Consider the following 27725-nt stretch of genomic DNA (forward strand, 5'->3'; position numbering starts at 1 on the left):
GGTTTTGAGTCGCCACGACTCAGCGCGAGACATTGTCTTCGTCAAAGATATTCACGTGACACATCACGTGAAACATATGATTATGTAATAATTTAGCGTGTTAACGGCGCGATCCTTTGTTGCATTTGACCCAAACAAACCTTGAGCTTGAAGCTTCACCAAAAGCTGGGCCTCGTGCATTCTGTCTCTCGGGACTCGATCGACAGCACCCCAACACGATCATTACTAGTCCCCTAGACGACGTACCAGATTTGTTCGAGAGACCACGATAATTATATTGCTTTTGTGTATTTATTCTCGACTTGCAGCGCCCAGAGCTGCTTCCACGACTACATCCCAACATTTATTTGACTTTTACCCTCCAAACACCGTTGCATTCCCGCTGCGCCTGACCTCCCGACAATGGCGGTCTTCGGACAGCGTGTGCGGCAGACGCCTCACAATGTTCAGTGCCTGTTTGTTTTAACCAACGTCCCTTTTTTACCCCTTGCGTCGAGGCAGTTGTTGCTAACCTCGTTGCTCGCCCCCAACACAGATACGACCTCGACAGGCGCGTCTACTGCGTCAAGACCTACCCCGTCCTCTCGCCTCAGGGTGCCAACATTGTCATCTGCGGCCACGAAAATGGCGTTTCGATTGTCTGGCGTGGCGGCCGGCGTCTCAAGGATGTGCGGAAGCCTGACCCAAAGCCGGCTGCGGCAGCCAACGCCGACTCAGTGATGATTATCGACTCCGACGACGACGACGAAGACGCCGCGAAAGCCTCGTCCGCGACGTCTGCGGCGAACTTTGTCGACAAGCCCGTGTTTGAGGACGCGCCCGCCGACACAAACGCAGGCGGGTTTGCCGAGGTCGTGCAGACACTGGATCTGGCCCTGAACCAGGCCGTCCTCAGCGTGGCTGTTCTGCCCATTGCACCCTGTGCAGCCAAGGAGGCCGAGCCCAGCATTCTCCAGGAGACGATGGTGTTTGCCATTACGTGCCGTGCGACAGCCGACGTGTTTGTCGTCACGCTGCCCCTGACACCGCCCTCCAATGAGAGCAAGAACCGGCCGCAGCTGCGGACGAACCTGGTCGCCGGCAACTTGGGCCGCGGCGCGTTTGGCGATGTGCTCATTCCTCTTGGCGGCCAGAACCGGCGTGGCGAGGGCGTGGCGATCACTCTGGCCAAGCAAAAGACGGCACCGGCGCCTGCACCGTCGTCTGGCGCTGCATCCCGTTCCGCATCCGCAGCCACCACGCCGCCGGCGCGCGTGATTGTGGCGGTTCATGCACGCGAAGCATCCGGTACGCTGCGGCTTTGGGACGTCACGGTGGGCGCCAAGCGTGCGGCTTCAGAGCGGCCGATCGAGCCTTTCCAGACCGAGTACCTGCCCAGCCCTCTCACGAGCGTGGCCTTTAACCCGACGCACCCGACGCAGCTTCTTGCTGTCGACCCGCAGCGCGCCGTGCGCATCTACGACTACACCATCCCTGCGATCCCTTTGGACGACATGGCCGAGGGTTCCTACCCGCCGCAAGGCTCGTGGCTGCTGTCCCTGTACCCGCCCTTTGCCCGTGGCGGGCTCACACACACTGCGCGCAAGCCAGTTGTGGCCGCTTCGTGGATCGCACACGGCCATGCCATTCTCGCCCTGCTGGCCGATGGCCAGTGGGGTGTCTGGGACATTGACCGTGCAAGCTCCGGCAGCGGACGTGGGGGCGTGTTCGGCGCAGGGTCCGCGACACCGGGCATCCGCGGCGCGGCTCTGGCCAACTTTACCATCTCCGGTCAGATTGAGGGCACGACGCCGCTGCGGAATCCTGCGACCAGCGCCCGGAAGTCGACCGAGGGCGACTTTGTGCCCATGACACCGTACACCCGCCGCGATGCCCTCGCCGCGTCGTTTGCTGGCGGTGTCGAGCGGCTTGTGGCCATCCCCGGCGGCGTGGAGGTTGTGCAGCAGCGCTCGCTCCGTGGCACGGCTGCGGGAACGGAGACGGCTGTGCTGTGGCTGGGCGGCGCGGACTACACAGTGGCCGTCATCCCCGATGTATCCCGGTTCTGGGACGCGCAGCTGCGGCGGTCGTCGGGCGGCGGCGTCAACCTCTTCAGCGGTGCTCGGCCGACCCGCATGGTCCGCGTCCACGACCTCGGCGCCAGTCTGCAGAGCGAGCGGTGCTGTGGCGCCGTGGCTGTGTCATGGCCTTCGCTGCCAACGCTGCCAACGCAGCCAACGCAGCACAGAACCTCTGGGGTCCACGGTGGCGATGAAGACGAGGATGACGATGACAAAGACAACGAGGCAGCGACAAATACAAATGGCGGCCAGTCGATTGAGGTGCTCGTCCAGGGCGAGACCCGCCTGGTCGCGACCCGCGAGAGCGGCGAAGACGCCTATGCTGGTGGCTTGACAACACGTCTGCTGGCAGCCTCGGCCCGCCGGCGGAATGTGGGCGACACCGTGACAAGCGCCATTCTCGTCGAGCCGCGCACGCGCAAGCCCGGCACGGTCAAGTTTGATCTGGACGCGAACCAGCTCCGGCAGCAGCAGAGTCTCCTGCGTGGCGGCAGCAACAGCCAGCGCGGCAAGCTGGGCCCCTCGGCCTCTGGTGCCGGCGCGACGCCACGCCGTGCGCCGCTGACACGCTCGCTCTTTGAGTCACCTTCACGCTCTGGCCCAGCAGGCAACAACAACGGCGGCGGCGGCGACGACGCTGCCGACGCCGCCGACGATGCCGATAATGCGCTGGCGCTGACGCCGCAGCGGACACAGCGGTCGTTGTTTGACGAGAACGAGGTCACGCTGACGCAGAGCATGATGCGCCCGCCGCCGCGCAACGTCAAGCCCGACCTGACGTTTGCGGGCGGCCTCGAGGACGCAGCCAACGCGCTCGACGACGAAGAGACGGTGCAGGACCGCAACGTCGAGGAAGAGATGCTCGACATTATGGAGATTGACCGGGCGCTCGAGTCGATGGAAGGCCGCCGCGACGGTGGTGTTCGCAACGTCTTTTTCGAGGGCGCCTAGGGCTGCCCTCCAACGGGCGGCTGGCGGCCGCGGCGGCGGCCGGTGAGCCGCGAACATGCCTACGCGTTTCTGCGTGGCGGCGCGGCGCAAAAACGCGACAGGGACCTTGGCCATGTCGATGACGTTCTATAGGAGGATACCCGAGGCACGAAGAGAGATTATACGACGGCGTTTGGGGATGACGGAAACGAGGCGGACAACGCGATCGAGAAGAAGATGAATACGGACAAGCAGACAGAGAAACAGACGGACCACCTGGAGGACTCCCTCGAGGCCTTGAAGAAGAGATTGGCAACTGCAACCCAGGTTCTGAACGAAACGGCGGCCGAAGTTTCGCAGCTGGAATCGGATCTGCAGCGAATGAAGCAACAGCAGGAGGAAAGCGAGCGCATTAAAGCATCGGTGCGAAAGGTCCCAGACTACTCAGACAACGTGGGCCTCGCGGACATGGACCGACTCTTCCGTATCGACAGCCGGCGCATCAAAGCCGACGTGGACCGGTTGGAAGCGCTCCGCCGTCACGCGCATGCCGTGCGGCAAGATTTCCACGCCCGCTTTTACGTTGCCGATGTGCTGCGGAACGAGGATCAGAAGCGCCTACGCCGGCACCAAGGCCCCCTCAAGATGTTTGGCGACGACATCCAGCGGATGCCACGGCCACCGCCCTTGGTCCGCACGCACAACCCCGTCTACATCATGCGCGGGAGAAAGTCGTTTGTCCACCACACCCGCCGGGCGGATGCACGCTGCCGCATGCCGGCCAACCGACGCCTGCACAACCACGCGGTGACCAGTCGCAGTCTCCTCGTGCACGGCACAGAACCGTTCCTTCGGCACCTTCGCGCGTGGAACATGTGGAAGGCGACGCAGGAGCAAAACGCCACGAAGGCGCAGCAAGCAGCGGCAGCGGCAGCGGCAGCGGCAGCAGCAGCGTTGGGGCCGAGCGAGACGGACTGCGACGGGGCGCAAGGCTTGTATGTGCTCGACAAAGGGCCCTCGCCAATGACAACCACGGTCCGGGACGGCACCGGCGACGACGGCAACAAACAGGCGTATTTCGATCGCTACGGCTATCCCACCCGAACGCCCCGGGGACGCCTTCCCCGTCTGCCGTCCTGCTGCGACCAGCCTCCGGCCACGCTCGATGACGACGACGACCGCTTGATGCGAGCCGACACTCCGGCCCCCTTGCCTGTCTACCAGGACTGATGCCATGCCGGCCGTCCTTCTTGTCGTTCCTAGTTTTGTTTTCTGTTTTCATCACGTCGTTTCCTACGTTGTCTTGTTGCTTCTTTTGTTTCTCCCCTTGCCGTCTGTCATTGTTTTCCCACACAGAGTATTGATACTGAGATACACCGAACTAGCTCTCCGCGACAGACACTAAAATAGCGAGTTTATTTTCCTTCTTCAAAGGGGTTGAGTGAGAGACGAGGCCGGTCACCAGGCACGCGTCGTCTTTCCAACACCCGTGATTGTTTTGCCAATATGTCCACCTCTTTGGATCTGTCCCCTTCTTCTCCCCCCTCCCATCCCCTTTCCGCACGGCATGGTGGAGCACAAGGCTTTAAACTTGTCCATCCTTGTTCCAGGCTCTGTATTCCGAGCGGTACATCAATCCCAGCCCGGGGCAAAATCAAACAATGAAGGACGAGGTTGCGCCGTGAGGGGAGACGGGGGGCGTTTGGTCATCCGACGCCGTCCGATCGCCCTCCCCGCAGCCTCACTACGTCTTTCCCGCCCGGGGCGACGCGCTTTGTTTTTGCAGAACGGCCTTCCCTTTGTTGGGATGACCGTTTGTGCAAAATAAACAACCACTTTTGACCAAATGGCCTCCCCGTCTTCGTTTCTCTCCATGGAGACGGGGCGACAGCGCGTCGGTACATTCGTCCCCATCGCCAGACACGACGGACAAAGTGATGACGTGTAACCACGTGGAGTGCCCCTAGAGTGCAAAGAGAGTGTATCAACGTGTTGAGCGGACAACTGACCTCGCGATTGGGTCACGAGGCCGGCTGTGGCATGCGCAGCTGTTTTTTTCTTGTACTTTCTTTCCACGCCCCAGTGTACGGAGCTTCGTGCCAGTTAGTGCTCCATTGTTGACAGTGCCGTACCTGCGGGTCGATGAGAGTCTAGACGCTCCTCTCTCCAGCCCCAGAACGGGCACTTGCGGTCGTACCTAAGGCATCAACGTCAACTGAATGCGGGTAAGCCCAACACACCACAATACGTAGCGTAATACGGAGTAATTGCGGCAAATCGGATGGGATGGAGACGGTCGGTCAAGCGTCAGTTTACTTTTGGTGTTCGCGTTGTTTCGTTTCCGTATTTTACTCTCTATTTTTGTTGCGTTTTTGGTGGCTCGGTGCCTGAGCATAAGCTTGGCCCAACGTTATGCACGTCTGCACAGGACTTGTCCAGGTCGGTTCCTGCATATTCAGATGCAAGGTGGAGTTGGCCCTGCATATGCGTGTCTTGCACTTCGGCCTCCATATGTTAAATGAACGTGGCGAGGCGGTAGGCATCTCCATGCTGCTGTCTGAACAACCTTGCTTTTCTCCCTGCTTATCCTGGTCATCCGATGTCTGCAGGCCATCAAGCCTTTCTGGTTCGTGGCATTCATCAGCCCGAGAGACTATGTCGTACCGCGTCTTGACACGTCGTACAACATAGAGTCAAGCCAGATCGAGGACACGTGACAAACACTTTTCCCTTGTGCCCCAAATACGAGATGCGTGGCCGCCAAGCAAGCCAAAAGTAAAGCCTCTGGTGTTCTAGAGCTCACGGCCGTGCCTGGGCCAAGAATTTGGGCCGCCAAAAAAGAAGGGGAAAAAATGGACAGAAAGGAAGGCCAATGAAAAGAAACAGGCGGTGCCCACCGACCATAAAAAAGACGGGGAGACCAATGCACCCTGCGTGGCCGATGCGTGACCTCGTGGAGTCTTTTTGTTTCTCCGTCTGGTTTTGTCCGTTTTGTCTTTCGTCTTTCGCCTCTCTCCTTTCTGAATGTCTCGCCGTGTCTCTCATATGACAAGCATCTTGACCCAGTTCGTATCTTACCCTTTCCACTTCAGCTCTGCCTCAGCATGGGTGCGGCCCGGTTTTCTGGTACTTTTTCAATGTCGTCTGGTACAAGTCACTATTTGTACTCGCTGTGTTTTGCTCCTCCAGACCCAAAATAAACGGCCCTGGACATCGCAAGGCAGACTTTGACTTGTATACCAGGTAGGGACAGAGTCTTCACCTCAATGATTCCATCCGGTCGTCTTAAAAGTCCGGGATGGTCGATGCATGCATGGCCCAATTCCGGGTCCCTCCCGCCGGCCGTTCAATAGTCGAAAGTCCGTCAAAGTCACTCAACACTGTACTGCGCAGACAGTATGACATTCACGTACAAACGTACGACATCCATTCCAAACATTCCGTCTCACGTGCCTTTCGCCAAGACGAGTCCCAGTGCCATCGAAACGGGCTGCGGTAAAGAAGTGTGGACCTCATTCTCTCGCCCCTCGACTCTTTTGCTGGGCTTGTTGGTCTTCCGAAGCGTCTGGAACTGCCAAAGGCCGTAAGATGGGGGGCACACAGGCTTCCCACAGATTGCGACTCCGTAATTACTCCGTCTTCCGTGCAAACGGTCAAGGTTGCTTTTCTCGTATTCTCAGCAAAGACCACCGGAAGGATCGCGGGTCTTATTCAAGACGTCCTATTTCGGGCAACAAAAACACATTCTTGGGCAAATGACGCCGTTGGATGGAACGCCGATATGGTATAGTTGTGCGCGTGGATGTGGACGTGGATATGGACGAGTATATATGTGCATGTCGCACCGATACTCCCAGCGCTCGTACTAGACTGGCGGGCTGCAGCTGGGATATTACCGTCGCGTCCAGAAGCAGGTATTCTTCTTCATGCTTGCTGTCGTATCGAGAGAACTGGGAAGGCGATGCAGTGTCGATCGGGCATCGCACCCATTTTTCATCGCCCAAACTTTGATGTACATACATGTACGTCGCATTGTAGCACTGCCAGGGAGCACAAGGACACGCTCAGACTGTGTAAAGTGGCACATTTCATGCCAGGGGCAGAGGGGGGCACCGAAAACAACACGTCTCCCTCGCATCACTCTCAACTCCAGATCGGGCCAGCAGGTCATAACCCGCTGGCCGTCCCATCTTTGTTTGTGCCTCTGTGCCACGAAACAAAATGCACGAATCGATGTACTGATGATCGCTTTTTGTTTGCATTTGAGCAATCCGAACCAAACCTGTTGCACGCCTTGGCAGCCCGTTGGCACATAGAAAGGACAAACAGAACATAAAAAATGAACAATGCAAGCAGCACAAGAAAGAAGGGACAGGGCAGGCGACTCAAAGCGGCCTTAATGCTTGTGAAAGGGAGCATCGAGATCAAAGAACTGTGCAAAGTGAGAGGCTAAAATTGCCGAAAGAGGCATACAAAGCAAGTTAAAGCATCCAGGAGATAAGAGGGGGGGGGGAAGACAAAAACAACGCATCGACTGTCGATACTTTGGTCGGCGAGTCCATGGCTTCGTTTCGAGTTGTTCTTAGCCACTTTGTTCCCTCGTATGACCTCATCCAAGGATGCTGTGCCTGCATGTGTCTTCCCTTTGTTTCTTGGAAAGTTGTGTTTCGTTTTCGGCCAGGGGACAAGGAGACGCGGGCAGGGGACGAAACCCAAAAGTGAACGCGAGCTCGACTTGGCAGAGTGAAGAGGAAAAGGGGGGGGGGTGGTGTTAGGCTTGAGCGCGGCCTGGGCTTCAGCACACATTTAATCGTTTGGGACACAAGAGGCTGTGCTGCCGTTCCCCCGGCGAACGACGCCGGCAGGACGGTGCCTCGGATGCAGAGTTGGCACTGTCTGCAAGTTTTTCCTCTTCGTCGAGCATGGCCATACTCACTCGTCCCCTCAGCGAGATGATCTGCTGTCTCGATTCATCTGCCCACGCGTTCTTCTGCTCCTCTCCCTAGATGCCGAGCATCGCAAGCTGGAGACCATTATGGTTGTCGAGCCTGATTCTCGAAACGCACGACAAAGACCGGCCTCATGATTGACGGGAAGACAGAGTGAGAGAGTCAACGGGACACCAACAACCAACGAATGACAAGGACACAAGGACTCACCAACGAGAAAACGACTTTGCCTAAAAACAGGGCCTGCCCGCTATTCATCTCGGATCGCCGCTGGTGTTTCCCGTTTTCTCTTTTTTGGGTGCCAACTGTGCCTGTCTCGCTGCTGATCTCTGTGCGCAGGGACCCAGACGATCCACTTCTTGGCCTGCCTGGCCGTGCAACAAAAGACTGTGTCGTTACTCAGTACGAATAATACCGTGTACGGTGCGCGTTTCGTTTCCGCGGAGGAGGTACGGAGTAAATGGGATTCCAAAGCGAAAGCGAGCGAAAGCCGCGCGGTCTGCCTCAATTAATTTCTTTGCCTCTTCAAGGTGCATCGCGGTCCATTTGGGACATTTGGGTGCCTCGAGGTGTGCTTGTCACTCTCATCATCCGCTGACTCGCCGTTATCAACGCTGTTTGTGCCTCTTTGTTGCCAACGTCCACCAGGGTTCTGTCTTCATTCTGTGTCGCCGTTCATCGTCAACTTCATCCAACCGCCAGGTCCTTTCTTTCATCTCGGCTGATTGTCTCTGATAAAGCGAATTCCGTGGTCGTCGCTTTGGCCCGCCGTATCGTCCGTGGCACAGGCTTCAGGCACAGCCGGCTGTGCTTGTGAGCACTGCAGCAGTGCAGGTATGAAGCCGAGAGGCAGATCTTTTGGCGCAGTGCCAGCGACAGCACGACGTTTGCCTCCCTGCGTTTTCATTCGCACCGTGCAGATGATCGACAGTGTCTTCCATCTCCCGCGCCTGATACCACGAAACCAGGCTTAGCCAGGCACCCTGGCAGCCTGGCTCGCTGTCACCGCCTGTGTCTCTGTTTCGCGCTATGCTGCTGTGCTGTGCTGTGAAATTACCGAGGAGCACACACCCTTTGGGTTGTTTTGATTCAACGCGCTCTCCCGCCAACATCCACCCTCCACCACAAGAAAAAGGGGGGATGTCATCCGTTCTTTCCCATTTCCTCGCTAGTGCTTTTCAGGTACCGGCCAATGACAACACTGGATCGGCGATTCTTCTCCACTTTGTTGTCCAATGAGCCCATACCCCTATGAATACTTCCGAACTCCACGTTCACGTTGAACGGGATGCCCCCTGGTGCAATCCTGTGATCCTGTGCCTGGTGGCTGTACAATAGCTCACAATTTGCATAAAACATCGCTTTTGTGCGCGTGCTGCTGGGTGCGTACCTGCGTTACGCCTGAATAGTGCAATATAGCGCCAGGTACCGCGTCCCCCCTCACCCAGTCGCTCCTTCCCTCTCAACGACAGTCGTATCGCTGGAAAGTGCTTTGCTGGCGGTATCCACAGTTGCAATTTCCCTTTTGTGCCTTGCTTTTCTCCTCACTGTCCCATCGCCCATGGCGCAAACACTCCCCTGTAAGATGCCTCGCAAATGTATCTCATACTCCGTGTAGGCACTGTCTTTGTCTCTTTTTTTCTTCCCTCAACGCGCCTCTTTATCGCCCTGCCAGTCAGGAATGAAGCCTGTGAACGGGCGACCCACACCGTAACAGCCCAGAGTCGCACCTTCCCCAGTAGTCCACACTTTATCCACAACCCAGAACTCGCCAAACTCTTTCCCTTCCCAGACGGTTCCTCAGCCAGAGCAGGAGCCAGCCAGCCAGCGTGCCTGGCCAGGTCCTGTCTGGCTCTTTCCCCCCTGGCCTGGCTGTGCGGTGCCTGCCCAGCCCTCCGCACCCCTACCAGCAAAATCTTTCTCACCCAATTTTCTTCGCAATCTCCTGTTTTCTCGCTCTTTCCTTTCACGCCCGCACACCCCTGCTCCCCACCCAACCATTCTTTCTCCTCCCTCTCCGTCCCCCATTCTCCTTTCCCTCTCACTCTCTCGTCTTTTCCCTCCCTTCCCCTTTTCCCTCATTCTTCCCATCGTCCCCTTCGAAAACCTTCACTCACCCACCAACACCGTCGCCATTTGTTTTCGGACAAGCCACTCGTTTAACCTCCATTTCGTCTCTCCTTTTTTCAATACGCTCTTTTTCTTTCTTCTCGTTCGGTTTCTGCTTTTCTCTTTCGGTCTTGTTTCGTTTTTCATCGAACCAGCCTACGATCCCGCGCTCGTCCCTGATTCTTGGATTTCTCCCGACACAAATCACAACGCGTCTGCTCATCCGCGGCACGTTCGTCGACGATCATCGAAACGAAACAACAGAAAATATCTCGAGGCGGATAACAGCAAATCGACTGGGCTCTTCAATGTCGACACTCCTGTGAAGGATAGCATCGACAGGAAACGGCCACGACGAAGCATCTCCGACAATTGAAAGGCTGTCTCCGACATCAGAAAGAGACAGCAACAAGAACACAATCCTTTTCCCCATAGATCTCGAAAGTCGACCGTGGCAGGACCAACGCATCGGCGCTCCCTCCCATCCGTTCGTATTCACCACCGGAATCGTGACAGGGACTCTCTTCTACGTTTGAAGAGTCGCCTCGCTATTTCGACACCTCCGACACTTTCGACACGCGTCACCTACAATCTCTCGGATTCTCTCAAAAAAACCTACCAAACTGTACCAACATGAAGTGCACTGCATTACTCGGCATCTCTGTCGCCGGCTTCGCGGCTTCGGCTGCTGCCGCCACGGCAACCAAGATGGGCGTCGAGCAGCCGTCGTCGCCCCCCATCTACATGCAGCCGGTCGTCCAGGGCTGCTTCTCGTCATCCGGTGACCTCGTTTTCAACTCATCCCAGCCTTTCAACTCGCGAGGCGCATGTGGCGGGACCGTCTGCCAGGCCATGGGCAAGGCCGTCGCCGCCTCCACCGAGGGCAGCAAGTGCTACTGTGGTGACAGCTACCCGCCCAACTCCACGCTCGTCGACGACAAGTACTGCAACGCGCCGTGCACAGGATTCGGCCAAGACGCCTGCGGCGGCACTGGCTACTGGACTGTCTACAACACCGGTCTCGAGCTGTACGGTGTTCCCTACGCAAACGACTCTTCCTCGTCGTCCTCGTCGTCGTCTTCGTCCGCCACGACTGCTTCGACGACCATGGTCGGCGGCCAGACCGTCTTCGTGACACAGACGAGCGAATCTGATAACAGCGGATCGAAGAAGTCGAGCACCAACACGGCAGGCATCGCTGCCGGAGCCGTTGTTGGCGTTGTTGCTGTGGCTGCTGCCGTGGGCGCCGGCTTCTTCATTATCCGCCGCCGCCGCAACCGCGCGATCGAGGAGGAGTACCGCCGCAACGCTGCTGTCAACGCCTTCTTCAGCGGCGGCAGCGGCAAGGCAGAGAGCACGACGGGCAGCCACAGTATCTCAGATTCCCGGCTAGACCCCGTCATGTCTCAGCGCCGCATGAGCGACGGCAGCATCGCCGACAACGAAGACTACTCCAGAAGGATTCTCCGAGTACGTGTAACCCTTGCGATGATGCCGTGACGGTTTAATATTTAATATGGTTCACAAGGAACACAGCTAACATAGCAACGCAGGTCACCAACGCTTGAGCCAGCCACTTGCCTGAGTCACGACGACGCACGAACTTGTGTTTGTTCTTTACTTCTCTGTCCTACCATCGGCATACTCGGCGTTTGGGTTTTTTTCGTTTCTCTCTCTCTATCCACCACACTTTCGACTACCGGTCACCCGACCCCCACGGGTTCTACGATGACTGGATTCGGCTTTCGACTTCTTTGAAAACCACGTCCACTACTACATCACTTTCCGAGGCAAATACATTTTGGCAGCCTCGTCCATTCCCTTGTCGCGATTTGATTTTATTTCCTGCTGCGTTATATACACACTCCTTATTGATACAAAGTCAAACTATTGTTATGGCTTCTTTTTTGTGGGCTGCCGATGGGTCGATGTGTTGATATACTTGTTTTCTGGCGGGCGTCTTTATTTCTCAATTGACCTGTTTCCTTTTTCGTCTTTTTCTCTCTCCTTTCCTATCTCTCCGTCTTTCTTCCGTATTCTTTTATATTCTTACTTTTGTTTCGAAATGTCGCCTTTCGAATCTTTTTTATTTACTGTTTTGGGTCCTCTTTTTCTCCGCCACCATTAAAGCCTTATGTTGGTGGGAAAAGACGAAAACACAACACAAAAGACAAATCAACCTCAAATACTACATCTTAAATTCCTTTTTAGCCTTGCCCGCCCAGTGGACAGTCGTGATTTCTGATGCTCGTCGCTGGATTGCCTACAATGTGGGTTTTAACTGACATTTTACATAGGAATTGAAACCTTAACGCCCACAGCATATTCACAAGCTACCTTATCATGTACGGCGACTCGATCCAAATGCCACTACCGGACGCATGTTTGCAGTTGCTCCACGACGTGCGTGCACTCACAATCATTTGTCTCCCTCGCACCCTCACGGCTCGTCCCGTTTGTGGTCAATCGTGCCTGTTTGCACGTTGTCATTCCAGTGCATCGTTTTTTTTTGTCCTATGCCATCCCCGATACGGCCTCGCCGTGGCCGAATCCATGTCCATTGTGTCGCTCTCTGTCTTCCTCCTTCACACGTCTCCAGAAAACGGGAAGTGAGGGACACACTCGATGGGCGCATCCAGCTTTGGGGTTTACAAGACGGCACCTGTCAGCCTGGACCACGATCACGATCACCACCATCACGATTTGACATCCTCGATCGCGCGACAGTGGCAGCGATACAGCACGGCCCAACTCTGTTTCCCCTGTGGCCTTTGGGTCAGGTCACCACAACAAAAACATGACTGCTAGTTCGACGACGCTACGCCGGGACGAATGCTGCCAACAGGCAACGACCAACGACAGCAACAACAAAGCTGGTTGTCAGCCAGTACCAGCAGCAGTATCCTCAATTCGTGTCATATCGTGTCCTTATCTGGGCGTAAAATCTGTCCCGTCTCCATGCTGCCACGCCTCTGGCGATGCGTCAATGGGCAATGAGCCCAACCGCCTGCCTGTCTCTGCTCGCGCTGTTGTTCCTCCAGCGGCGTGATGCACTGTATCATGTCACTACATAGATAGGGGCTCTGTCTCGATATGAGTAATACCTGTAGGGAAAAAGGCCGTGATGAGACAAGGAATTGCTCCCCTCCAGGAAGATAGATGCAGAGCTTCACGGCACAGCCTCGTTGTGACGAAAGTAAGGATGTGGAACAGTCTAAGCTATGCCATTTTTTTAAAAAAAAAAAAATGGTGTCTTATAATATCTCATTTTGGGCTATGATTACAGCGTGAGACATCTTGCAGAATTTAAACATCATCGAATCTCTTGGTTTATTTTATTTACCTATTGCCAAAGCTTATAAATTTATAAAAATAAAATCAAACTTATGGGTTTTCTGTCATTTTTTATATGCTATTTATTATTATTGTTATTTTTTATTCCCACCAAAAAAAATCCAGATTATGACTAAAACACCCTTTCCCCTTCAAAAGACATTGACCCTCTCTCAGGCATAGCAACATAGGCCTCGTGGGGATGGAGCAGGGGAAGAACAAGACACACATCGACATTGCGTTTTCTTTGGGTGAAGACCGAAGTCTTACTAGCCGGAGACAAAAAATGCCACGACAACCTGGTCGCAGCGGTATGCGTCAGGTTTTCCCGACAGTTTACAAGACATGAGCAAAAAAGGGTAGACCGCAGTCTTCCAGTCGTTTGGGATGACGCAAGGGACAAGGCAGGGACAAACAAGGGACACAAAAGGACGGGTAGAGGGATGCACCGGACTCTCGGCGGACTCGTAAACGGACCGGAAAATGAGACGACATGAAAAACGAGCTTGACAAGAGCAGCTGAGCAACTATTCGGCTGGTTTTCTTTTATCTTTTAATTTTTTTTTCGTTTTTCTTCTGTCTCCCTTGTATCTACTTCTTCTCGATTCCAGTGCCACCCGATGTTGCTTGTATCCCCAGGGCGAGTCGGCCTTCTAGACGCTCTAAAACCTGCGCACAAAACGTATGATATAAAAACCAAGGGCGGAGTGGGGGTAGAGAGAGGACACAACGGGGAAGCTACCCGAGAGGGTCAATACCTTAGTAGTGTACGATGGGAGGGCAGTCCCGGACGGGATGGTACGGGGCAGTGGAGGGCCAACGTGGGCAGTGGGCTTTCGGGTTGGCTGTTGCTGGCTCTTTGATGGAACGACGTAGACTAAGCATGGGTCGGTCTGGGACGAGTCGAATCGCCGATGCATCAGCGAAGAGGCATTTTGGACAATCTGCAAAGCGATAAAGGCCGAGAAAAGCCCAGACGAAGAGCCTGGCGAAAACGAAAAAGCGAGGGCTGTTCGGCGTGGAGGACTCGTTTGCCTGTCAGCACGGACAACGGACAACGTACAACGGAAAGAAACGGGCCCGACATGACATGGACCACTGCAAATGCCTCGTCAGACTAGACTGCAACTGGTGAGACACCGTCGACATGCATATTTTTGCTTTTGTTGCTCGATTTATGTTTAGTTTTGTTTCCCTTTTTGAAATCTTTTCCCGTCTCTCCCCCCTCCCACATGATCGCCTCGGTGTGAACCAGACCCCATGTTCATGGCCTGCAGATCGCGTTTGCACTTATGCAAGGTAGGTGCATACTGGCGAAGAAAAATCGACAAAGGACAAGAGTGAAAAGGCGAAACAACAAGAACAAGAAACGGCCCTGCAGTCCTGCAGGTCGTGCATGCAAGGCTTTGCATGTATCCAATGAAAGGCGAAGCGGTGAGATACCGGAAAGGACTAGCGACATTGTCGCTCTTCCTTTTGACTCTCTTCTTTTCCGCTTTGGTTGGGGCAAGACAGCAAAGACAGGCATTCTGTCACTTCTGACAACTGGTCCTCGAGGAGCTCATCGCTTTTTTTATATCTTTTTTCTCTCAATGTCGTACGCCGTACGGAGTACTCATTCATTCTGCATACATGAGAAACAAGTACTTTGCAATTCCATTTTCTTGGGTCTTGGGTTCGTTAGGGATGCGCTCTCGTGCCATTTCCTATTGGACAGTAACGGACGAGCAAGGGTCCCCCCATTTTGCCGGAAGACCACCCTGGTATGCCGGCAAGCATATTGAAAGAACAAGAACGGCGGAGGCAGAAAGAAAAAAAAATAACAAAAAAACAAACAAAAAAACACGGCCGACAATTCCCTCTCGTCAAGGTAGGATGCAGCTGTAGCTGCAGATTCTGAAGCACGCCATGAAAGCACTCCAAGGCGCGGAATGGGAACAGAACCAGGAGGGGATGTGCAGGATTGGAGGAACGAGGTGTGTGACGACGCTGGAAAGTTACGATGCAAGGGGGAGGGGGAAAGGGAAAACAAATACGAGTCGTCATCAACAAAATGAGCAGTCAACAGTCCGCGTAATCGGATAAACGAACAGCTTTCGAATTTGTACCACGTATACACGACAGAATTCACTTTTTGCGACAGAGACTCGAGCCCATGCTCTGGCAGAAAACCGAAGCCAGTGATTTGCTATGTGAGGCTTCTTTGCATGGGGCATAAACAAGCGAGAGCTCTGGAGGGGACGCACAGTATCACATTCCACAACAGGAATAACACGACAGGGACAACAAAAGCCCGCGCGAGCAGTGGAAAAGGAACAAAATAAATTAAAGAGGGAGGGAAAACACCACGTGTGGACTGTGTGCCTCTTTGGTAATCACGGCGGTCGCATGGCTGGTGGACAAGCTGCAAGAATGCACATGTCTAACTTTCCAAGCATATATACAACACTATCTCGACGTTGTACCAAGTACACCGTAACGACTTTGGCTCGCCATCCGTCTTTCTTTGTTTCTCCCCTTGTCTTAGCTCACCACTTGGACCTGTTAGGCCCCCAAGATGTGCCGAGTTTAGGCGGCAAAAGGCGCCAGTGTTGCCAACCGCCCAAGACCGTGTGACACATCTTTTCCTGTTCGCCAGAGCAGGATGCGTACCGGTTCGGGGGCACATAATTTTTGTTTTAACGAGAGCACAGGCCAGGCCAAGAGCATGTTGCCGTCGACGATCGACAGCCTCGGGATTGCGTAGAAGGTGGGCATGGCATATCTTTGACTCTCTTTTTGGCCTTTTCGGTATCTGTTTCGGATTGTGTGTTTTGCGTCCCTCTTTTTTCTTTGTCGTCCAATATCTTGCTGGGCGTTGCCCTGGAGCTCGGTTTGAGATATTTGGAATGACGACCCCTAAGCTTGAAAGGCGAGCGACACTGTCGACGTGAAAAAAGAGGGGCCTGCCACGTCGTAGCTTCCTCACAGCAGGCCGGATTTACTTAAGGGGACAACCGGACACTGGACTTGCCCGATTAGGCGACAAACTTTCCTCCAACAGACTGCCTTCCAAGGGAGAAAAGGCAAGAGGCCGGGGCCAACACGGCGCCAAAACCCAAACGACGGGGAAGGAGCCAAATCGATCGACTGGCTACATCGCCTCAAGGAAAGAGCAGGCCGGGTTCGCCAAGACAAAGAAAGAAAGAGGCCGTAAGGCCTTGGGGGCACAATTATGGACTCCGATCTGGGCCTGGCCAGAGTGCCAAGTGGGCTCCGGTGAGGCGAATAGGGACGAAACAGCAAAGAAGAGGACAAGTGACTGGCAAAAATTAGAGAAAGAGGGGCTGTTCAAACACGTCGAGGCTGTGAGGCAGTATAAAGCCAACTGGGAGTGGCAAACGGGCAAAATTCCATAGACCAAACAAGAAAAAAAGAACGAAAGAATGAAGGAACGAATGGACGAAAGAACGAAAGAAAGAACTGGACCAGCTCACAAGTTGCAGCCAGGCACCTAAACGAAAGGCAAACTACCAAAAGGGGAAGTTGCCAGCTTGAGATGGGAAGATACAACTGGGGCAAGAACGTGGTCCTCGTACGATGGAAAACCGGAAGGAACATACGAGGACACGAGATGGAGACAGGTCCGAAGGTGAGTGGTCGCTGTGAGGCCAATCACATCTAACCAACTGTGCGTGTGTAAAGTCAAATGCCCTGCAGCAAGGAGTAGTACCTCTGCGCCTGGATGGATTGCGCGTTAAGAGGTGTCGCGCGATCACAGCCTTTGTCCATTCTCGTCTCCATTCCTGGCCGGCCGCTGTTGTCTTGTCTCGTTCCTTCTTCAAGCGCCACTCGTCGCGCCCTCGCTCCTGTCGCCGTTGACATGCACTCGCCATCGAAAAAAAACAGGCGCGGCTGCCTTTTCTGCCATTCGCCCCTCATACTTAGGGAGTTTGCGACGTCACTGCGTAGCTGCTGGTCACTCCCTTTTGTTCTCTCGCAGTTCGCTCCTTCCCGTAGGCGGCAATCCATCGCCGCTTTAGGAATATCACGCTGTTGCTCACAGTCACCCATCGTCGCTCTTTCCCCGTCTCGACACCTGCCCGTGCTCCATACGGTATATCGAAACCCCTTTTCCAAATCTCGACCTTTTCTTTCTTTCTCCTAATTTCCTTTTCACCTATCCTACTCCTCCTGTCTCTTTACGTCGCATCTCGACACTCGCCTCCCCACGCCCCTCGTCCTCCCCACAGCGCATCACTATCAGTTTCGCGCTTCTTGTTTCCTTTCTGGTCTCCCACCAGCCTGGGCCCAGACCCTCGATCCTCCGCCGCACAGATTACCACGGCGGAGATTTCCCAGAGGACAGCGTCAGATGCAGCCCAGCCTAATAAAAGCACAAGCCAACTCGTCCATTTCGTCCAATTCGCCAGCCACGAAACGCCAGGTCTGCCGAGCAGCATTCTCCGCTCCCTCGCCCCCAATCCTTCAACTGGCACCACGCTGCACTCCTGTACGAAGTACTCCCTCCCCGTTAGCCGTCCAAGCTCAGGGAAGCTAGAGATCTCAGCCAGTCATCTGCACGCATCGCGTTGGTTCCTAACCGCATTCTGTGACGTTGGCTTTTTTTCTGACGAAAGTGGTCCCTCTTTTTCCGCCCTGTGCTTTCTTTCCTGCCTACTCTTTCTACGGAATACCGGAGTACGCAGGAGGGCCTCTGCTTTTTGCTGCCTCGCACAGTCGTCGTTTGCCCATTTTATCGATCTCGCTTTACATCTTGTCGCCTCGCCTTCTTCCTCCTTTTCTTCTCTCATGTTCTTCATCCACCTCTCATAACCTTGCCAACCAGATCCGCCCAGGTCCCTTGGTCCATATTTTGCCCTTGTTTGTCTCATTATTCGAGCTTCGAGCTTCGAGCCTGGCCTGTCCTGTCCTGCCCGCTACGCTTTTTGGTCTTTCTTTCAGATTTTTTTCGAGCCTGTCACGTTACGCACTTACTGCCTTTGTGCCTCGTCTGTCTTTATTTTTTGTCGAACTTGCCTCCCTCTGTCCCTCTCTCGCTCCTATTTCCTTGCTGGTCCTTGCGCTCCTTCTTTTCTCCACCCCGTCCCTCCCCTTGTCTCCAGCAACCTGCATTGCTCGCGCCAACGCCACGCAAGGTACTCGACAAAGTACGAATTACATGTACTCTTTTTCACTCTCGCTCTGTGCCGCGCAATCCTCCCCAAATCCACGCCCCTCCACATTTTCCCACACTTGCGCACCTCACCGACGCCGCTGTCGCTCACACACCACAAACCCTTTGTTTCCTTTTCGGGAATCCGCCCGATACAGACGTCAATAACACCGCACCTGCATATTAGCTTGCATATTTTTTTTTTTTTGTATCATTACCACCCGTCTCCCGCATTCAGCAAAGCCCCGGCCCTGACCCTCCATCCCTCCTGGTTGCTTGGTGTCTTGGTGCCTTGGTGTCTTGGTGTTTCGGCCAAACGTTTGTTTCCTGGTCCGTGACTTGGTCTGTGTTCGGTGGTTCCTCTTGTTGTGGTCCGTCTTTGGTGCTCGTGCGCTTGCGCCGCGCGCGCCCCATTGCGTCCTGACCTACCCCGACCAGTTTTCTTTTTTCCTCGCTGTCTTTCTTTCTCGTCCCTTCCCTTCTTCGTCGCACTCCGTCGCCGGTGCCGCACTCCCACCTCTTTTCTTCTTTTGTGCCGTACTTTTGTGTCCTCTTTTTCTTCTCTCTTCGCCAACCCTCCTCCCTTCTTTCGAGCACCGCTTGTTTTGCTGCTTTCGGTCCTCACTGCTTGCTTCCAACATCCCGGCATTGTCGCGGGCAACCTTTGAACCTCGCTACGTCGTCACATCCCGCCCCCTCCTTGCTGCTGTCCACGATTCCATCGCTTAATCGTTGGGGGCCATTTCGCCTTCGCTACCGAAGTTGCCGTCCTCTCTCCGGCCTTGGGCGGCAGCGCACCAGCCCTACACTTTCGCCACCGCCGCCATCGCAACAACCGCCGATACACAACGTGTACCAGATGACGTCTAATGCCCAGAGGTTACCGGCCGCCGTCGGTCGGCTTTGTATTCAGGCATAGATATACTCTCCCAACGAACTGCGTCAGCTCCCGCCCCTTTATCTAGGGAGCGCATCTCACTCTTCGGCCCCCGCCCCCCCGGGCCTCGTCCCACTGCGCCTGCGTGCGCTCCCGTCGCGCCCTCACCCTCACCAAGTCATATTACCTCGTTCACAATCTCCGTTACAGCACCACTACGCACACATACAATGGACACCGTCAAGTTCGTGCCGCCTGGCGGCCATCGCGCATGCCTCAGCTGCTCTGCCGCGAAAGCCAAATGTGTCTTTTCTGATGAGACAGATGGAGTCGACGGCTTTGTCGACGGCCTCGACTTTATCAACAGCACCAGCAACGACCTTGCTGGCTCCTCCCGTGCCAGTTCCTCGGCCACCGGTGGCCTGGAAGGCACGCCGGCCGTTCCCCGGTGCCAGCGATGTGAGCGCCTCAACCGAGATTGCCTCCTACCCACGCGCCCGCGGAAGAAGCGGCGTGTTGGAGCCATAAAGTAAGTACCCCCAAGATATCCTCTCCCTGGAGTGCGAGTCTTGTTTTCCACAGCAAGTACTAACCGCCCCAGACCTGGAACCAGTCGTTCCACCTTCTCCGTGATGCCGCAGACCGCCTCACCCCAACAAAAGGCGACGCCGTCACGAACCACCCATAGCAACTTTGGTGCCCACAGCGCGACCGGTTCGCCGTCAAGGCCGGCAGCCACCCCGGCAGGCCATTCGGGTGCAGGTCAGACTTCGTCGTTCCCTGCGAGCCGGATTCCCTCGCTCTCCAAACTGCCCACGCCAAGTGGTGCAAGCAGCAGCGCAAGCTACAGAGGGAGCGGTGGTAACAGCCAGCCGCCGCTGAAACGCATGCCATCAGGCATACCGCAATCGACGATGCATTCAGCCTCCGTCATACCCGGCCCGCCGTCGTCACTCCTCATGCACCAACACCACCACCAACAACACCACCACCAACAACACCACCACCAACAACACCACCAACACCAGCAACAGCAGCAACATATGCAGCAACAGCAGCAACAACAACAATACGTCAATGGCACCAAACCCCCGACCGGCATTAAGGCCGAATCCACAACATCAATACCAATAGCCGCACTACCCTTGGTGCCACCGCCGCCACCACCACCCTCCTTCTCCCTACCTCCCCCGCCACCTGTCGCATCGCCACCGTCCGTCGATCCGAACAATAAGAACTCCTATGCCGGCAGCAGCTCATCGGCCACGGTTATGCCACCCGGGAGCCTTGGCGGTAGCACAGGCGCTACGTCGTTTGTAGGGAGTCCAACGTCCTCGGTGGGCCCCGGTGGACGCCCGCAAGAACCGGCTGCACCAGCTGTCCCCGCACCGAACGCGCACCAGGTCCTCATCGACTCCGTATTCAATATGGACGAGCGCGAAGCCGAGGAGCTCCTACGTTTCTACCGGGACGCCTTTAGCAAGTTCAATCCATACATGGAGCCAACGCCACCCGACACCAAGGTAGCCGATCTGCGATCCGAGAAACCACTAGTCTGGTTGAGCATTGTCTTTGTGACGTGCTTCCACGATTTTGAGCGCCAAAACTGCTTGGCCCGTGCCATCATCTACTACATTACCGACAAAGTCTTTCTGAACAACCGCAAGTCACTGCATATGCTGCAGGGCCTCCTCATCTTTGTGAACTGGTTCATCTCACAGAACTTTGTCTTGCCGCAGTTCACCAACTTGATCCACATCACCATGGCCCTGATTGCCGACCTCGGTCTCAACAAGCTCATGTTCTCCAAAACGAATGCGCGCTCGCCGCTCGACCGCTACGTCTCCAAGACGATGCATGGCCCTAGCATTGTCGCCCCGGACGAGGGACACACCCTGGAAGAGCGCCGTGCCTTGGCAGGTGGCTTTATCTTGTCGCATGCCATGTCCGACGGGATCCTTATGTTTACGCCGCTGCACTACACGCTGCAGCTGGAAGACACCTGCCGGTTTTTTGAGACGGCCTTTTACGAAAAGTCCCACACGTCTGATGCTATCACAGCTGTGGTGACCGCCGACTTCCAACTCGCCATCACTGTCCGCTTCTACTGTCTTATCAGCCGAGTCCTCCAGGTGCAGCGGGACGCTGATCTCTGCGGCGGCCGCTTCCTGGTCCCTGTGCGCACGCATATTGAGAATTTTGTCGGCGAGCTGAACAAAATCTGGAACAGCTTATCCTACGACATGCAGAAGGACTGTAAGTATCAACTTGTCAATATCGCTGTTTCATCTTTTTGTCCCGCAACTAACACGGCTGCCAGTCAAAATCCACCTCGGGTACTGTACAACCAAGATCTACATCTACGAGTTGAGCTTGTCGGCCAATACCACACCCTTTAAAGCACACAGCACACCCAGCCGCGAATCGGACGACGGCTCCGCGCCCATCGAGGGCGACATGCCCATCCAGTGCTACATTGCTGCCAAGGAGTTTTTTGATGTGTACTTGACGTTGCCCGTCAGCCTGTACCACCAGTTCCCCGTCACCGTGATTACGCAGCTGGTGCACGCGGATCTCACGCTTGCCAAACTGACGGCCTACTTTCGTGGCAACACCAAACCGGTCGGAGTGCCTGAGGGTATAACGCTGCCCGCATTTGCCGACGTCATTGACGCCGTGGCTAGCCGCTTCCAGAAAGTGCGGACGGTGCCGCATCCTCTTGGGTACACGGTGCGCAATATTATCTTTGACGCGTTCGCAGTGCGCTTGCGGTCGTTCAAGGTGCTGGATCTGGCTGGGCGGAAGAAGAAAAGAAAGGAGGAGCGGGAGAAGGAGAGGGCGGCGGCGGCGAGCCTGCGAAGCCAAAGCCAAAGCCAAAGCCAGGGCCAAGGCCAAGGCCAAGGCCAGGGTGAAGGTCATGGTCATGGTCATGGTCACGGTCACGGTCACGGCGCACCAACCGCCCCGTCGGGCACATCTGCTGTCAACCGCTCTCCCCCGACAGCTAACACTGTGCTGTCCATCAGCAACCTGATTGGAAACGTGCCCGAGGCCATGAACACGGAGCCAGACAGCGGGTCCGAGTCGGCCGGGCCCAACCTATACCCGACCGTCGAGATGGACCTAGACGTCGACGGCCTCAACATGCACGGCGACCTTCCGGACCGAAGCCGGCCGTTTACGGTTGACGAAGAGCCGATGATGACCAACGACAACATGGACATGATGGAGCTCACGGGCTCGGACGAGGAGGACCAGGCCGAGTGGTGGGCATGGTTTGGCGATTTCCAGTCGTCGCTGTTCGGTGGTGCACCACCCGCGGCACCGAGCACGGCAGCCGGCAGTGCCAGCGGGGCCAGTGCGACGGGCGCCAGCAGTGTGGCGGGAGGCAGTGTCGCCGGTGCCAGTGTCGCTGGCAGCACGGCAGGCGCCAGTGTGAGCGCATCGGCCACGGGCACGGACGACAGCTACAGCCACACGGGGCGGTTCACCGGCCAATTCCAGCGGCGTAAAGGGCCGAGCAGTGTGGGCAGCATTGACAGCCTGCTGAACTGAGCACTGAGCGGAGGTCGTGTCCGTGCAGAGGGCGGTAAAGACATCGCCGAATCTACAGTCACAGTCAACAAAGACGAATAAGTACTCCTGGAAGCGGCCAGTGGTTCGTACATTTTAATTTTGGGTAGAGCGTTGTACATTATATAAAAAGCGTCTGCGTATTTAGTCAATCTTTGTATATGGTTTATTTTGGCCGTCTTTTCATTATTTTACGTCTGGTTCATTTTGGATATCCTGGCGACACAAAACAGACACAAAAGCGACCTGGTTACATGGGAATTTGCCATATCGGGTACCAAAGACAAGCCAACCCAACAGTGTTACCAAGCAAAATTCATGTTTTTTTGTTGTTGTCTTGGGAGCCACTGCAGTCGCTGGAGTTCCTAAGGGCAGATCTAAGTTGTTGCGGCGCAGGGTGCATACGTCGTACTGCGTCTATTGGTGGCGTTGGCGTCGAACACATATGACACTGTTTTGGTTACCGGATTGCGCAACTGGCCGGTGGTGCTGTAAATCCAGCGAGCCGGGATCATGGTTGTCTTACTGCGGGGTAGACACGAATTGGGCACCATCGAACTGTCGAGGCAGCCGCTTTCTGCACGACGTAGGATCGACTACCAGCAGCGACGACGACCCATTGCAAGTACCGTGAGCTTCGATGTTTCCATGCTGAGACTCGGTTTACGTACGTCATGCTGACTGGGTGTGCATCCAGCGCATCTCGCCCGGGGGCGATGCAGTCGGGCTCCTCGTCGTCCCCGCCCAAAGACGACGTGTTCTGGACATGCCACAACGACACGCTGTTAGACGGCGGCAGGGTCCTGGTTCCCTACAGGTTTGCTGCCCCTCTAGCCCTGGTCCCGAGTGTACTCCGTAAGGAGTAATTACACAGTGTTAGGCCATGCACGACTATCGTTCGCGCCGCTTAGTGGATGGGGTCGGGCCAGCGCAGCGAGTCCAGTGGAGCGCGCTCACTCCCGGCAGACGCCTGTGGACCAACCAGAGTGGGCTTGTGGACATGTGAGGGCAGCCGGGTATCGAGACAGCGTGGGAGGCTTGCGCACATCGGAAGAGGGGAAAACGCACGGAAACGCACGATTTACGACGTGCATCGTGGAGTGCATCAAAAGGAGTGAAACTGAATTCTTCATCCTTTGTTTGACTACTTTCACATTTGCATACTCCTTTGTCAGTCGTCCCCATAGTCCTTTCATCGTTGCCCGGCACGCCTGCCGCACGCGGCCTAGAACGACCCCACAGCAGCGTATTGCTGCCCTATTTACGCTGTAATTATCTTACAAGGGCCCTGGCCAGGCCATTCCTGTCACGTCCTTTGAACCTCAACAATTCACCGAGCCGCATTCACGCTGGCCGCTTCCCAGACCACGTCTCTCTGCGAGGTCCTCTTCTCGACGGACGCGAAGCCATAGTCAAACTTCTTCTGCGCTGCACAGTATCGCGCCCCACGAACCGTCCGGCTGCCCATGCCCAACCCGCCACGCTCTCCGCCGCCTGTTCCGGTAACGGCGGCCGCGAGAGCACCATTATTCCCCCCGACAGCAGACGCAGCATCAGTCGTGCTTCCTCTTCCTTCACCAGCACCATCACCCACAAATACTTCGATAGCCATGACTTCGTCTCCAGCGGTGCCGCCAGTGCCCGCATCCACGACGGCCAAGAGGAAACGTCGCGACGATGACGACGACGACGACGACGACGACGCGCACGCTCGCCAGGACGTACTATCACCCCCGCCGCCACGACCTCTCCGTCCTCGAACCACTACTATCGCCCTCCACACCGCTGCTCCGCGATCTCCACCGGCCAGCGCTGCCTCCTCCTCTCCCCCTCTCGCTGCCTCCTCGGCCACATCCCAATTCTCCTTTATCACGCCACGACCACCGCCTGTGGGAGACGGCAGCGTCGTTGGCCCGGAAGCCGACGGCGCGTCGCCATACCACCTCCCGCTCGTCCAGACCGCCGGTCTTGCCATTGCGCCATTTGTGGCTGGGCGTGCCGCCCTCGACCCGCACGATGGTGGCGGGAGCAGTCCGCGCACGCATGTGGCCAACCGGTTCAGCAGCCTGGCCATTGCTGGGGGCACAACGAGCCAGGTCGAGGCCAGGCTTGGCACCGACGCCAGAGCGGAAGCCGCTGGCGACGCTGGCGACGCTGTCGACAAACAGCCGCTCCACAAACGCATGAGGCGGGATGGCGGCAGCGAGGATGCCAAACCTCCTGCCGGTGACACCAACCGCGTCATCACCGACCCCTTGCGCGCCTCTCTCACCTGGCAGGACGACGAGATTACTGTGTACGACCCCAACGACGCCGACGACGACGGCACCGGCGTCAACGGAATCGGGTTCAAGCCGACGCCCGCCATGGCCCACGCCCGCGCCCTCAAACGCCGCCAGCAGCTTGCCGCCTACCGCAGGCGGGAAGAGCGCGAGGCGCGGGCGCGCCGCAGCTGGCTGCGGACGAGGGCCAACCGGGCCTCACAGGCCAGCCAGGGCAGCCAGGGCAGCCCGGCACAACTTGATGATATCGGGTCGGGGTCCTCCTCACAGTCGTCCCTCCCGTCCCTCGACGACGTGGCCTCGGTATCGGCCGTGGCCTCTCCGCACACGCCCCGAGCGCACACGACGGCCGTGACGACGGCGGCTCTTTCGCCGCCCCCGTCCTCTTCCCCCGCCGCCTCCCCCTCGGTCCGTCGCGTGCGCTTCCTCGAGACCGGCCCGGTCACCATCCGGTTCAAGGAGCCGGATGCCGTGCCGAGTCCGACGTCGATCATGTCGTCGTGAGCTCTGGCGGCCTCTCCAGCTCGCAGGCGAAGCACATATATGTACTTGGTTTACGTCTGGTTCCTGTCTATTTTTACTGCTGTGTGCTGTTTGGTTTACGAGACACGTCTTGTCCATGTTGCTCCTCTACACGTACATACTTCTATACTGTTTGTGTCGACACTGATACCCACGACCCGTCGTTCGTTTTCTTCTCTTGTCTTTCCATTCCTCTTCTGCACTACTACTCCATTATAGAGTACTCCTTTGTATCTACTGTCTCTTCCACTACTACTGTTTCAATATGCTCACAGGAAACGAATATACGAATAAATTATCATTCACGCATGCCTTGTTACAATGGCACCTCTGTTACGCACTTTTCTTTGAGCCAGGCCTTTTTCTTTCTTTCTTTTATTTGTTCAATCTCATCAATATCGTGACAAAACCTACCAAAACTTATACCATCGCTTCGCCTTGGCCTCTTCCTCCAACCGTAATGTCTCCGCCCGTGCGGCCGCCGCCGCTGCCCGTGCCTTGTCCGCCTCCCGCCGCCGCAGCTCCGCCTGCTTCCGGTCGTACACTTCCACCACCCGCTTCATCTTGGCCGCCTCTGCCCGCCGCGCCCCCTGGCACACCTCAAACGCCACAATCCCCCCCACCGCAAACGCCCCCACCGCCCAGTTGGCCGCCTTGGGGATGCTCGCGCCCAGCACGAACCGCAGCCCCCCCACCACGGCGCCGCCGCCAATGCCCGTCAGGAAGCCCTCGCGCGCGCACGGGATCTGGTAGACGGTCAGGAAGTCGCTGGCCTTGATGGTCTTGACGGCGTCGGACACGGAGGCCGTCTGCTTGACTGGTGGTGCCGGTGCCGGTGACGGTTGTGGTGCCGACTGTGCCGACTCTGCTTGTGTTTGTGAAGACGGCCGCAGCTCCTCGCTCGTTGGCGGCTTGTCAAAGTGCTGCGCGCCCCACGTGGCCGTCGGTGCCGTCGTCGGCGGTGGCGGTGACGGCGCTGAAGAAGCGTCGCCGGCCATGTGGACGGAGGAGGACGGAGTGGGCAGTGAGGTTGAGTTTGATAGAGAAGAGACTGATTTGGCGAGGGACCAATTGGTTGGTCTCTTCAGTCCAGGTTCGTGTGTTATCTTCGTGTGTGCTCGTGTAGTATGTGTGTATCTCGCCCGGCTCGTGACATCGTCATGATCGTCTCGAATCGTGGATCGTGTGATTTCGATGATTTCGGTGTAGTTGGGAAAAAAACTGTCCAGCCAAAAAACGGCCCCACTTTTGTCGCTCTTACGACGTCAGAAGCACTTGGAAGTGAGGGGAGCTCAGGGGAAACAAACAGCGACTCTATTGGCTGCTGGTCCGTGCGCCGAACGACCACTTTCACGGGCCGTGGCCGACGCGTGTTGGTTCCAGGGCGTGTCAAGCGCTGTCTTTCAGCGCACTTGGGCAAATCCGATAAGCACTAATTAGGCCATTAAACTCCCGCAGTTTTTTGGCCACGCCACGATCAAAACGCGTCTTTTGGTGCAGAGAGGGGACCTCGAACGCGTCGCCTCGTCGCTCCTTCCTTGCCCTTGCGGCAACAGGCTCTTTACGCGCAACAGCAGAATAGGGAAGGCGCCGCCAAGTAATTACGCACCGTAACAAGTAACTGCGACCAATGCCTCTTGCCCTTTGTACTGCTCTGTATTTCGTTGGATTTGGCGTGTCTGTTGTGTCCCTCTGTTTTTCCGCTTCTGGTTCTCCTTCTTGTATCTTCTCCATACCTCAAGATATCACGATACCCCCCTGCGGACATACACGAACGGCAACGATCACGACCACGAACGAGCCGACACGGCGAGCACACAGTAGCTCGGCCTGCACAGATCCACGACCCCTTCTGTTTTCCCCTTCCTTCCCTCCCACTCTGGCAACCCCCTTCTTGATGTCAACATAGTAGACTGAACGAGGACCTCTTCGTTC

The 27725-nt window shown here is 56.1% G+C and overlaps 5 protein-coding genes across 5 annotated transcripts; 4 read left to right on the forward strand and 1 right to left on the reverse strand.

Moving 5' to 3' along the window:
• Positions 1-402: 402 nt before the first annotated feature.
• SPBR_05520 (uncharacterized protein) lies at positions 403-4220 on the forward strand (the record flags this gene model as incomplete). The annotated part of the gene is made up of 3 exons (XM_040763784.1): positions 403-449; positions 536-2990; positions 3144-4220. 3 exons carry the CDS (start codon positions 403-405, stop codon positions 4218-4220), a joined length of 3579 nt encoding a protein of 1192 aa, XP_040621917.1.
• Positions 4221-10681: 6461 nt separating this feature from the next.
• SPBR_06128 (cell wall integrity and stress response component) lies at positions 10682-11548 on the forward strand (the record flags this gene model as incomplete). Its single annotated transcript, XM_040764390.1, has 1 exon — positions 10682-11548. One exon carries the CDS (start codon positions 10682-10684, stop codon positions 11546-11548), a length of 867 nt encoding a protein of 288 aa, XP_040621918.1.
• Positions 11549-19643: 8095 nt separating this feature from the next.
• SPBR_05555 (uncharacterized protein) lies at positions 19644-22968 on the forward strand (the record flags this gene model as incomplete). The annotated part of the gene is made up of 3 exons (XM_040763818.1): positions 19644-19942; positions 20015-21669; positions 21734-22968. 3 exons carry the CDS (start codon positions 19644-19646, stop codon positions 22966-22968), a joined length of 3189 nt encoding a protein of 1062 aa, XP_040621919.1.
• A 1628-nt stretch (positions 22969-24596) lies between these two features.
• Positions 24597-25772, forward strand: SPBR_06000 (uncharacterized protein; the record flags this gene model as incomplete). Its single annotated transcript, XM_040764262.1, has 1 exon — positions 24597-25772. The coding sequence occupies one exon, from the start codon at positions 24597-24599 to the stop codon at positions 25770-25772; it is 1176 nt and encodes a 391-aa protein (XP_040621920.1).
• Positions 25773-26200: 428 nt separating this feature from the next.
• Positions 26201-26788, reverse strand: SPBR_06214 (uncharacterized protein; the record flags this gene model as incomplete). The annotated part of the gene is made up of 1 exon (XM_040764476.1): positions 26201-26788. The coding sequence occupies one exon, from the start codon at positions 26786-26788 to the stop codon at positions 26201-26203; it is 588 nt and encodes a 195-aa protein (XP_040621921.1).
• Between the last annotated feature and the right edge of the window lie 937 nt (positions 26789-27725).

Source organism: Sporothrix brasiliensis, assembly GCF_000820605.1.
Source record: "Sporothrix brasiliensis 5110 chromosome Unknown Cont15, whole genome shotgun sequence".
In the NCBI taxonomy this organism is placed as follows: Eukaryota; Fungi; Ascomycota; class Sordariomycetes; order Ophiostomatales; family Ophiostomataceae; genus Sporothrix; species Sporothrix brasiliensis.